Here is a 13,504-nt window from a genome sequence, read left to right as displayed (position 1 = left end):
GTAGTTATTTTCATGTAGGTTTGAAATATTGGACTATTTCTTCAAGGTTGTGTACTAGATGTTTTGTCTTCCTTCTTCATTTCGCATATGTCTGAGTGGTAGCTTTTTACCAGTTGTGTGCACTCAGATGAACAACTTATGCAAACTTCCTTAAGCAGTAAGCAGTCTAAACTATGAAATAACTTACTTTAATAGCACTGGATAAATTCAGTATTAAAATTGTAAGTAAAATTCCAGTGGGAAAATACCAACATTTCTTAAATTTACTGGATTAGTGTTCCTGCTGCATTTCTTTTTTGGCTTGATTATATAGACAGCAAATGCTATTTAAAGCTGCAGTGTAGATTGTCTTGCATATATCTGCCAAATGCTCTATTTATATTATAAAGACTTCTTATGTGGCCTAATGACTTAAAATGAAGTTTAATATGGTATATATTTTACTTAAATACACAAAAAAACCATGATAAAATAGTAATTTTAACCACTATGTAGAATTTCACTTTAGAAAAAGTATTCATTTTTTTTCCAGAAAGTTTTCCTTAGCATATTTTATAATCTTGTAAAAAGGTAGAAACAATTACTGACTACGTTTATTCTGCAGAAATAGAATAACCATATATTAACTGTGAGGTAAAATATAATTGAAATATTTATGTAATCTTTAATGTGAGGAAAGAGCAATTTCTTAATGTTTTTTAATTTTTTTGTTTTAGAGAAAGAGGAAGGGAGAGGGAGATAGAAACATTGATGATCGATCGGCTGCCTCCTGCCCAACCCCTACTGGGGATCAAGCTCACAATTGGGGCATGTGCCCTGACCAGGAATCAAGTCAACAACCTCTTAGTTCATGGGTTGAGGCTCAACCACTAAGCTATAACAACCAGCTGGGCAGGAAAGAGCAATTTTTAAAAAATAGGATTAGATCTCTAAGTAATCAAGAATCATCAATAGTGGACCTTTTGGTAATTTATTATAGACTAGAGGCCCGGTGCACAAAAATTTGTGCACTCCGGGGGGGGGGGTCCCCCAGCCCGGCCTGTGCCCTCTCACAGTCTGGGACCCCTCGGGAGAAAACGACCTGCTGGCTTAGGCCTACTCCCGGGTGGCAGAGGGCAGGCCCAATCCCTAAGTGCAGCCCCTGGTCAGGCTCAGAGCAGGGCTGATTGGGGGGTTTGGGGCACCGCCCCCTGTTACACTCAAGGCAGGGTCGATGGGGAGGTTGCGGCGCCACCCCCTGTCACGCACAGAGCAGGGCCGATCAGGGGGTTGGGGCGCTGCTCCCTGTCACTCACAGAGCAGGGTCCATCAGGGGGTTGGGGCGCTGGCCCCTGTCACTCACAGAGCAGGGCCCATCAGGGGGGTTGGGGCTCCGTACCCTGTCACACACAGAGCAGGGCCCATCAGGGGGTTGGGGAGCTCCCCCCTGTCACGCACAGAGTAGGGCCGATAGGGGAGTTAGGGCACTGCCCTCTATCACCCACAGAGCAGGGCCGATCAGGGAGTTGGGGCGCCGCCACTGTCACACTCAGGGCAGGGCCGATGGGGAGGTTATGGCTCTACCCTGTCACACACAGAGCAGGGCCGATCAAGGGGTTGGGGCGCTGCCCCCTGTCACGCACGCTGATCCGGTGCCAGGAGGCCTCGCGGCTCCGCTGATCCCGGTGCTGGGAGGCATATTACCCTTTTACTATATAGGATAGAGGCCTGGGGGCCGGCTGGTTTGCCCTGAAGGGTGTCCTGGATCAGGGTGGGGGTCCCCACTGGGGTGCCTGGCCAGCCTGGATGAGGGGATGATGGCTGTTTGCAGCTGGTCACATACCCTTCAGGGTGGGGGTCCCCACTGGGGTGCCTGGCCAGTCTGGGTGAGGGGCTGAGGGCTGCTTTCAGGCTGGCGGTTGTTGATTGAAGCTCCCAACCGCTCCTTTATTTTATTCTGGGCCAGCTTTAGCTCTGGCTCTAGCTCTGAGAGCAGGTATCTGGTTTGTTTCGGTTCTATAATCGAAACAATGTATAACTCCAGCTCTGAGATCCCGGCTATATTTGTTAGAATGTTTCAAACTGCCAGCTCAGAGGCCTGCAAGTCAGGCGGGGAACTTGGAGTCTGCAGTCACTGAAGCAAGCAAGCCTCATGTTCGCTTCCAGCTGCCTGGCTGCCGGCCGCCATCTTGGCTGACAGTTAATTTGCATAAGGATATACTGATTAGCCAATGGGAAGGGTAGCGGTCGTACGCCAATTACCATGTTTCTCTTTTATTAGTGTAGATGACAGGGAAATGTGGAGGGGGTTAGTACAAAAAATGTCTAAATTTGGGCTAATAGTGATTTAATAATGATGTTTCTCTTTACTTTTCATTTTTATTTTATGTAATTTCATATAAGGAAGGCATCCTATATAATAAAAGGGTAATATGCAAATTGACCCTAACGGCAGAATGACCACTCGACCAGTCACTATGAGGTGCACTGACCACCTCTTGGTCCCTTTCCCTGGCTGGCAGGCTCTGATTGCCTGATGGCAAACAAGGAACCAGGGGTGGGTGGCGGGGGATTCGGGTGGTGCCAGGCTAGGGCCCCTGCCCCACCAGTCGTCCCACACACAGAGGGCAACTCTCAGCGGGAGTGGGGCTGGCAAGCGGGTGGGAACGGCCAACCTCTTGGTCCCTTCCCCTGGCCATCAGGCTCCGATTGCCCGATGGTGAACGGGGAACCGGGGGGTGGGTGGCGGCTGGGGGGGTGGAGCCGGCTCTGGGCAGCCAGGGAAGATGGCCCTGATTGCAGGCCAGTCCTAGGGACTGTACCCACGCATGAATATCATGCGCCGGTCCTCTAGTTTATCAATAATAGCAAAACCTTTAAAGTAGAAATATTGAAGAAAATGTAGTTCTTGTCAAATAAGTACAAAAGCTGATTTTATAATTTAAATCTGCTGACAAGGAAATAAATTGGTAAGCTATTCTCCATTTTGGAAGTACATAGTAAAAAATATATACAGACAGTCCTCGGATTACGTCGGACTCCATGTACGTAATTTTGTTGTTATGTCGCCATCTACCATTTACCTATGTATATAAAAGCCTAAGTGAACATTGCGGCCGAAGGACCGGAACGACTGGTCGACCAGTTGCTATGACGCACACTGACCACCATGGGACAAACACTAAACGCAGGAGCTTCCCCCTGGTGGTCAGTGAGCTCCCACAGCGGGAGTGCCGCTCAGCCAGAAGCTGGGCTCATGGCTGGCAAGTGCAGCTGCTGCAGCGCTCCTCTCCTGCCTCCAGCAGCACTACCAAGCGGTGGTGGCGGCAGTGGCAAGTGTAGCTAGCCAGGATAAGTGGCAGGGGAGCTGTGCCCGGCCCCGGCTGGGGATCCTCCCTGACTGCCTGCCACTTTGGCACTGCTACATCCCTCAGGGGGATGTCGGACTGCTGGGTTTCGGCCCTCGAGGGGTCCTGGATTGTAGGAGGGTGCAGGCCAGGCTGAGGGACCCCACCTGTGCACGAATCCTTGCACCGGGCCTCTAGTTTGTAATAAAAAAAAAAGCTCCGTCATTTCGATGTATTTACATACAGTATGTGTATTATATTTTTTATTATTTATTTACCACAAGTAAAGGTCAGGAATTGTTACCTTTCTTTTAAATTTTTACTGTTTCACTTCATTACTGCTGTGTATGTGCTTCATGTGAGTGATGTAGGTGCTTATGTAGGTGGGTTCCGACTTACGGCGAAAATCATCTCACATTGCGCCGTAGGAACAGATCTCCGACGTAACCCGAAGACCTACTGTATCTATAATAATAAAAGCGTAATATGCTAATTAGACCAGACATCCTTCCAGAAGAAGCCGGGGCTGTGAGGGAAGCCTGGGTCCTGGGTGCCAGAGGGAAGCAGGTGCCGGCAGCCGGGGAAAGGAAGGCCTACTTTTTTTTTTTTTTTAATATATTTTTATTGATTTCAGAGAGGAAGGGAGAGAGATAGATAGAAACATAAATAAGAGAGAATCATTGATCGGCTGCCCCCTGCACGCCCCCTACTGGGGATCGAACCCACAACCTGGGCTTGTGCCCTTGGCCAGAATCGAACCTGGGACCCTTCAGTCTGCAGACCAATGCTGTATCCACTGAGCCAAACCAACTAGGGCAGGAAGGCCTACTCTTGCACGAATTTCGTGCATTGAGTCTCTAGTATATATATAGTTGATTGGTATTTGTATAGTGATGTGTTTCTTAGGACTCTGAAGTAATAACTGGGAGCATAGTAACTATCGAAAATTAAAATTATTTGATAAACTCATATATAGTTTTATACTTTGCAGTGAGAAGTTTGGTATATTACTTAACCTCTCTCCACTCCCACCTCATTCTTTGCCATATCTCTTTTTACATAAATTCAAATTTTCAAATGAACAAAAAACTTTTGAATCATTAAATTGCTCTATGATTCTAAATAGAGTGAGGCAGACTGACGTGAAAGGAGGTAGACTGAGGACATCTTTTTACCTATTTATTCTTTTGTTGAAATAAAATTTAAAATAAGGTGCTACTGATAAGTAAAGGAGCAATTTTATTCTTAAATCTAGGTATCTTCAAAGAACAGTAAAGCATCCCACTTTACTACAGGATCCTGATTTAAGGCAGTTCTTGGAAAGTTCAGAGGTATTCTATTTTAAAAGTTTGTATATAAATGTTCTCAGTATTTATATTTTTTAGTGTAATAATTTATATAAGAATAGAGATGCTCAGTAAATAAGTGGATTAACAGATGAAATAAAGCATTATTTTTTTTTTTTTTGCTTAGTGCTTTAATTAGCTTTACTCTAACTAAATTACTAGCAACATGTCTTCTTTGCATGGATAAATATAGGATTATCAGTGCCAACCAGATTTAAAAGAATGACTTATATAGTCTAATTTTCAATGTCCTAAATTGTTACTTAGGCATCGTACTGAAATAAATTTACTCAGAGCACATATTTAGAGATAGCTGTTGAATGTATTTATGTGTACATTCTAATGTTCTGATTAAGGTTTTGAAATGCAAACTTGTAACTTGAAAGACCTTAAATTATAATAACCTTGCTGCTCTTTATATTTGAGTTGTTTGGCACAATTGCTACCTTTTAAGATCTTCTAAAAATATATTGAATCCCAGAATTTTTTAAAAATTAAAAATCATACAGTTTTAACTGGGCATAAAGAGATTTTTCTCAAGACTTTCTTCTTTTCTATGAACAGTTTATTTCTGTTAGCAAACAGGTGGCCAGTGTTAAGGTGCTTGGCAATTACTTAATATATTTTGACAAACATACTGTTGTTCCATCTAAATGTAAACGTGCAGAAGAAAAACAAATGGAAAGTCTATTTTTTAAGTTTTCCTTTGAGAATGTACAAGTAGTATTATTTGAGAAATTAGATCTCACTATTGAAATGTATGAGAGTGAAGAAAATACAACCTCCTTTTTATCTTCCTTTTGGGGGGGCAGAGAAGGGGGGACAATCCCTTTTGTGGCCAGTTAAACCTCCAGGCTTTTAACCGGTTTGTTTGCCCTTATTTGTCATTCAATTCCAGCTGCCTAGAGCAGTTAATACACAGGCTCTGAGTGGAGCAGGAATATTGAGGATGGTGAACAAGGCTGCCGACGCTGTCAACAAAATGACAATCAAGATGAATGAATCGGATGCAGTAAGAGCTGATTTTTCGACTTGAATAATGAGATGAATTAATGAGCCCAACAATTGCATTTTAAAGCTGTACAAGTAGAAAATAGGATATTAATTTGCTTATTGAGTTTAGTTCTCAGCAACATCAGTTGACTACTATGGTTACCCATGGTTAATTTGTTGCTTTAAAACAAGGAATGGTGCTTGCTATTGGTAACCTAATTTACAGTGGTTTGTTCTGGCTAAATTAGCTCCATTTTTCTTTTTTGTTGTTGTTGTTAGTGGTTTGAAGAAAAGCAGCAGCAATTTGAAAATCTGGATCAGCAACTTAGGAAACTTCATGCCAATGTTGAAGCCTTGGTCTGTCATAGAAAAGGTTTGTTTGCTTTATTTATCTGTTTAGCACCATGAGTTAGTTGAAACATTTTATTTAAATTTTATTAGGATGGGTATTTTGAAGTTATTATGGAAGAGAGAAAACAATAATTTAAGCGAATGTTTTTCTATTTCAACTTTGTTATCTAATATATTTTTGTTCTATTTTAATTTAACTTCTAGTTTAGAGGTAGAAAAATATGGAGCTTATAAAATATGTTTTGAATTATGGATTAAAATTGTTCACTTGATTAACTCTTTGTTAAATGTATTTATTATTCAATGAGTAAAGATGTCTTAGTAACTGATTATAATAAGAAATATGAGATTCAAAAATAGGTATTTGAACTTTTTCTTTAAAATATTTGTTTTGTGCCTGCCTGTATTTTCTAGAAAACTCTGAAATATTTTCTTCATTTTTGAACCATTTTATTTAAAAACCTGGGGTTTTTGTTAAAAATTTATAGAAAAGTTGAGTTACAAGTTTTAAATTTCATGGTTTTATTTTTAATTTTTAAAGAAGGCTTTTTGTGTTCGATTTCTAAAATTCTTGATAAGTAATTTAGTATGTATTATTACCAGCAATACATTTTAATCAAATAATTACAGAAATCTAATTTTTGAAAGCAGTTTATAATAGCTTTTGCCATTTGTATATATCTTAGCGAATGGGCTTTCAGGTTCTTTTAGAGCACCTTACATAATGCAGAGCGACAGAGCAATTTTCAGCAATGTAATTGTTAGTCATTGACCAGCCTATAGACATCTATTTTTATTTGAAGTATCTAAAATGATCATGTTCAAAATCTCTAGAAATTCTTAAAAGTTCACTAAACACTATTGTACACAAAGAAAAAAAAGAATAAGATCTATGAGAATTGTATGTACAGTTGGCTAAATATTCTCATTCAAAATTATGGACATTGTTTTTTATGACAAATAAATGTTTAAAGGTAAAGTAGTATAAATCAATTGTGTGTTCTCAATGCTTTTCATATTAAATATAAATATATTTGTATATATACATTTTAAGGAATAGACAAAGAATAAGTACTTCAGGAGAAAAGGGGAGGCAGATTATTAAATTATTAAGCATAGTTCATATTCTGGGAAGATAGGCAGTGGTTCTTCCTAACTTTCAGTAGAGCTTTGAGCAGTTAGCATTTATGCTTTTATGTTAATTATTTTAAAATATTTGAGCAATTCGTGAATAGATAAAACTTAGAGAGAAGGTAAAAAATGCAATATTTTAAAACTTTACTAGTGAACATTAAAAGTGAATACTTTTCTATTTCAGAACTTTCAGCCAACACAGCTGCCTTTGCTAAAAGTGCTGCCATGTTAGGTAATTCTGAGGATCATACTGCTTTATCTAGAGCTTTGTCTCAGCTTGCAGAGGTTGAGGAGAAGATAGACCAGTTACATCAAGAACAAGCTTTTGCTGACTTTTATATGTTTTCAGAACTACTTAGTGACTACATTCGTCTTATTGCTGCAGTGAAAGTAAGCCTTGTTTTGCAGTCTTCCTTGAATTCTTCTCACTTCAGTGGTTTGCTTATAAAGGAATTTGGCGTGTATTTAAGTGTGGAAATACTATAGTAGTACATCTAAAATGGCTTCACAATGATTATTCGTAGCTTAAATTTTTTTCTCTATAAGTTGGACATTACAGTAGACAGAATTGATGTTTTTAAGAGGTCTGAGAAATGGCAAATAAAATAAAACGAATTTACATTTACTTACATATACACCTTTGGAACTAACGGGTAGCATTTGTTTGCTCATTGTAGCACACACTGAAACTACCCATTGGATTTTACTATCATTAGTAAAGCTATATTGAGAAGAAGGACAAAATCAGAATTTTTCCTCAAATATGTTTAATGGTGTTTTTAGCTTCAATTTGGACTGTAAACATTCTGAATGTAATCTGAAATGTGTAGTTAGCATGTTTTTATAGATGAGATGGGACTAGATTAGTTACTAAGTTTTAATTATCTAGTGGCAATGTTTAAGGATGAACAGTCTTCAATTTCTGAATAGTTGAAAAATAATCCAGTTAACTAATAAAAATCAATATTCTACAGTTATCTCCAATTTTCAAAAATTAAACTAAATATTATTTATCTTATGTTTCAGAAGATACTTTAAGATCTTGTTTTTGGATTGTTATTATGAACATTAGTTATCATGGAACGGGGAACTGAGAATTTACCTTTTAACTTGTTCCTTGCTTTCTAATGCAAAATTTTTTCAGCTGATGTCTGTGATTAAATTAGTATTCATCTACAGTCAAACAGTAATACATTGTACATTCCTTGATGATTAAGTTCTAAAGCTAATGGTGACAGTTTACTAAAAGGTTCTTAGCTTTCTTAAGGATGGTGCTTTCTTAGGTTTGGTAAAATTACCAATTTTGCTTAAATTTACTCTTAGATGTACTCTCTATTCTTGGTGGTTAATTTTTTCCTTTTCAGTTATTTAAAGATGTTAATATAGATAGCAGTTAATATAGATAGCAGTTAATATAGATCAGAGTATACTTCATTTTATATATAGGTAACTTGAGATATACAGAAATCCAGTTTATGGATAATGGTTCCTTTTTATATTTCACCTCTCACCTCATTCCAGAGCTCCCACTAGCATGAGAGCTGTTGTAAACAAGTATAACACATGTAAAAAATCTGTGGCAGTGTCTGTGAGGAGGGACCTGCAGAGAAGAGCTAACGTGGGGAAAAAAAAATACTACCTGGCAGGGATGGCCTATCTGTGTAATCGATGTTAATCCCTCAAAAAGAGCTTGCCTCATACTGCTTACATCTTGCTATATTTTTATGTTTTGTGGAATTACAGTTATATGCATGTTTCCTACAATATGTTCTACAGAACATTGACACCAAAAGATATACCACAATAAACTGAGTTTGGGAAATAATGTATACAATATCCCTGTCTTGTACACTCAGAGTGCATGTAAAAAGCTCAGAAATATTTAGTATTAAATATTTAACTTTATTTAATCTAGAGACTTCCAATTCATATGAACAGTAATCATTTTCCATTAATATATTTTTACATATATGGAACACTTTTTGGGAAATATGAATTAGTGATTCATCGACTAAAAGAGTTAAAGAGCTATGGTCAAGTTATACCTTGAAGTAAATTAAACTCTTTCATATTGGTTTTATAATGAAACCTAGCACAGGTCAACCACTCCAAGGAGTTGAGAAATTACAGAAGAGGGTGACGGAATATTTGTGGTCTTTATTTTTTTAAAATTTATTTTAAACTAATTTATTTGTATTTGAATAAAAAATACATGCCCATAATAATTCTAATAAACCAAAAAAGTAAATTTCTTTTCTACCTAAGACCTCTAGTCTTTCTTTCCTCAATCAAATGCTCTTAGATTCTTGTGTATTTTTACAGAATTAGCTATGCATATATATGAAGCTAATTTATTTTCTTAATTTTTTTGTCTCTCTCATTCTCTCCCTCCATTTCTTTCTTCGTCCTTAAAAAATGAGCATACTCTATGCACAGTTCTTTGCCTTCTTTTTTCACTTACTCTGTTTTAGAGAAGTCTCTATGTCAGCATGTTACATTTTTAATGGTTGCATAGTATTCCATCATATAGCATATAGGTGTACCTTGATTTATTTAACTAACCCAATCATAAATTAAGTATTTTGATAATAACTCTTTGGGCATAAAATTCTTAGAAGTAGAATTGGTTGGCCAAAGGGTATATGCATTTCATTAATTAGTACCATATTACTGTCTGAAGAGGTTATACTTCTTTGTACTCTCATCAACATTTATATCCTTCTCCCACCCAGTAATAAAGGTATTTTTTGTATACATTTTGATTTCTTTAGTGTGAATTTAAGCATCTTTACAAATGATAAACCATTGCATTTCTTTCTTTATATATAATAAAATCTTATTTCTAATAGCTATTTAATATTCCTTAGCCTTTTGTTTTATCCATACTAAGACTACTTTTCTGATGATAATTTTGAAACTAGGGAATTAGAATATAGAGCCAAAATGGAAGCTAAGAACATCAGAAATTGGTGCCCAAAAGAAAGATAAATTGTACATATTCAAAATATTGCTTAGGGCTGGCCTCATATTCCAGGGAACTCTAGTTTTTCTCTTTTGTACAGTACAGCGTCTCTGACATCTAAGACGTTATATTTTGACTAGTACTGTTAGCAAGCATTTATGAAGTGGTAAACTTTCTGCATGCATTCTTATGTATTCGCCCTCTGTGAACCACTAGAGTAGGGTCAGGGATTGAGGGTGGTAATGGGTATCATTTTTAGCATTAGAACTCTTTATTAAGAATTCTTACAGGGAATCCAAATTTATAAAATTATATATATTAAATATTAATAAATATTAAAATGTATTATATATTTAAAAATCAATAGATGGGTTCCCCAAGGAGTTTAAAAGCTTCATTGTTTGGTGGTAACTAATCAGCTTCCTTTCAGGACTCCAGGAAGCTGGGCAGCATATTTTCAGGTTTACTGAATTAGAATATGGTATTAATTAATTAAAATTGTGCATCAGATTTCATGGTGGGTCAGGAAAACTCAACTGCAACCTTGTCCAACCTAGACGAGCTTGCATGCAAATGTCTATCATAAATATATGGCAGGGGGATGGAGGTCCAGAGTGGATCATCAGTGTAAATCTATCCCTCTTATGGAGGAGGCTATAAAGTGGATTATCTTGACATACAAAGATAAACATTGTTATGACTGAACTAGAGGCCAAATGCACAAAATCGTGCAAGAGTAGGCCTGCTGCCTTGTGGCCCCATCCCCCGCCCACTGGTTGTTCTGGAAGGTTGTCCGGAAGGTCGTTCCACCATCTGGTCTAATTAGCATATTAGCTCTTTATTATATAGGATTGCTCTTTAAGATAGCATTTTAAGAAGAGCAAGTATGGTTCTGGATCTTTTTAGTGTTACAAGGGTAGAAAAACAAATGGAGAAAAAGTTTTAATTCTTATACAGTTAAGACTAATTTTTTCCCCCTGAAATAACCTGACTTTAGTAGTTTTACCTTTGCCATAACTCCTACATCTATTGTAGCTTTTAGAATTCTTTCTGTGTCTTTAACTTTTTCTATTTTAATTATGATGTGTCCTAGTGTGGCCTCTTTGGGTCCATCTTGTTTGGGACTCTGTACTTCCTGGACTTACATGTCTTTTTCCTTCACCAGGTTAGGAAAGTTTTCAGTCATTATTTCTTATGCTAGGTTCTCAATCCCTTTCTCTTTCTCTTCTGGTTCTCCTATGACCTGCATGTTGTTATGCTTCATATTGTCCCAAAGTCCCTTAAACTATCCTCTGCTCTGATTGGGTGTTTTTTTCCTACCTTGTCTTCCAAATCACTGATTCGACCCTCTGCTTCAGCAGTACTGTTTATTCTGAACTCTTACATTTTTATCCAGTCACAGGGATTTCTGTTTTTAAGCAAATGAATATGGAAATTTATATATTCTTTTTATTTATTTTCAGTACTTCAGTATATTAGAATAAAATTTAAATACTGGGTTTTATTGCTTTTAGTATTACAGCACTTCTAGTATCAAAGTATTTTAATGTTAACTGTCACTTAATAGCATTATGTCATTCACTTATAGGGTGTGTTTGACCATCGAATGAAGTGCTGGCAGAAATGGGAAGATGCTCAAATTACTTTGCTCAAAAAACGTGAAACTGAGGCAAAAATGATGGTTGCTAACAAACCAGATAAAATTCAGCAAGCTAAAAATGAAATAAGAGAGGTGATTAATACAAAATGCTTTATTTATCTCTTTACTAAAATTTTCCGTGAATCATTCATATATGCATATTTTTTTTTCTGAACCATTCTACACCTAGCTATTTTTCTGGAATTTTATGAACTGTGTTATATTTTAATTACCTTAACATTTGATTTTCACTAAAATCTTCAGAGCCCTTTTTTTTACATTCACATGATCATGGAATGAATAAAGAAACACAAGGAAAAGATTTACATTTATATTTAATTTTTCATTTCAGATAATTACTTACTTTGTATCTAAAAATAGATTTAGAGGTGGATTTGTCCCTCATTTAGTTGTACAGGCAACATTATCCCCATATATATGTATTATATATGGTATTTTAGTAAATTTGTAGAAGTTTATTATAATTTATACACTTTTTTTGCCATGCTTCAATAAGGAAATTGAAGAGGTAGGACAACCTTTATATTACTTAAAGTAAATGTACCTGCTCTTGGAAGAGTATGTACCAGTGTTTTGGTTACATAGTGGGAAAATACCATTTCATAGCTTAAGTCTTCAGTCATTTTATTTTAGCTGTTTCATTCACTATCACGTTTTATTATTGCTATACTGATTTTAATGTTTATCAGTAGACCATAATTCCACAAATTTTTTTTAATCTGGACATTTTACTATTACAAAAATGTTTTTTAAATGTTTATCATAAAATTTTCCTAATTTAAAGTATTTCCATGGGCATATAAATTGTAGTCTTGAAATTAGCAGAATGTAGTTGATATATTTTGAAATAATTGATGATATAAAAAAGATGAGAAAATTAAAATCTAACATTGCTAAATTATTCGATAGCGAATTTTATACTTAGAATTATTTCATAACATCGTAGTTATAGTTAATTCAGCAATGGATATTGTAATTCAGTGAGTCCTAAAATATCCTGATTTTGAATGAATCTGACAATGAAATATTTTAATGGAAATTAAGCTAATATGCATCTCTACTACTGGAAAGCTAGGTATAAATTTGAATGATGCTCAACTGGGCTTTGCCAATATTGAGCTTTCTCAGGATTTTCAGGTATTACATTAAATTAAGTGAGTGATCATGACAGCTAGTTCTGTAATTTTTTTCCAGAATAAAATAATTATGCATTTTTGTTTGTTTTTATTAGTGGGAGGCAAAAGTACAACAAGGAGAAAGAGATTTTGAACAGATCTCTAAAACAATTCGAAAAGAAGTAGGAAGATTTGAGGCAAGTATAATAATTTTACACTTTTCTTAATGTTATATTTGCTGCAATTTTATGATAAAATCAAATTTAGTTTTATACTAATAGACCTTTTTTCATGTATTATACTTGAACAGAAAGAACGAGTGAAAGATTTTAAAACTGTTATTATCAAGTACTTAGAATCATTAGTACAAACACAACAACAGGTAAGCCAATTTTTTATAACAAACTTTTTCTAGAATTTATTTTTGGTATACTTTTCATTTTAAAGATGGTAATCATTGAAAGGAGCTTTTAAACTTAAAGAGGAATAAGAAATGAAGTAGAGAAAATGAATAACAGCAAAGGAAAAAATGGTAGCTAAAGTAATTGGAAACTCGCAGCTCCTTTTTGCCTCTACTCTTTCTAACTACTAGCTGAGATACACTTTTTTCAATTTTA

General features: G+C 36.2%; 1 protein-coding gene across 8 annotated transcripts in view; it reads left to right on the top strand.

The window, feature by feature from the left end:
• The window catches only part of SNX2 (sorting nexin 2), a 60,373-nt gene that overhangs the window by 45,594 nt on the left and 1,275 nt on the right, over positions 1–13,504 (top strand). For 3 of the 8 annotated variants that reach the window (XM_006081096.3, XM_023743840.1, XM_023743881.1), the window contains 7 exons: positions 4,582–4,657; positions 5,571–5,684; positions 5,945–6,038; positions 7,335–7,540; positions 11,701–11,844; positions 13,004–13,084; positions 13,198–13,269. In XM_006081096.3, coding sequence (XP_006081158.1) covers positions 4,582–4,657; positions 5,571–5,684; positions 5,945–6,038; positions 7,335–7,540; positions 11,701–11,844; positions 13,004–13,084; positions 13,198–13,269 — 787 coding nt within the window. The remainder of the gene's footprint in view (positions 1–4,581; positions 4,658–5,570; positions 5,685–5,944; positions 6,039–7,334; positions 7,541–11,700; positions 11,845–13,003; positions 13,085–13,197; positions 13,270–13,504) is intronic. The other 5 variants (XM_023743781.1, XM_023743955.1, XM_023743814.1 and 2 more) reach the window with 5 other exon arrangements.

This window comes from Myotis lucifugus, unplaced genomic scaffold, assembly GCF_000147115.1.
Source record: "Myotis lucifugus unplaced genomic scaffold, Myoluc2.0 scaffold_0, whole genome shotgun sequence".
NCBI lineage: Eukaryota > Metazoa > Chordata > Mammalia > Chiroptera > Vespertilionidae > Myotis > Myotis lucifugus.
Note: the sequence above shows the minus strand (reverse complement) of the source record. Positions and strands in the feature narration are given on the sequence as shown.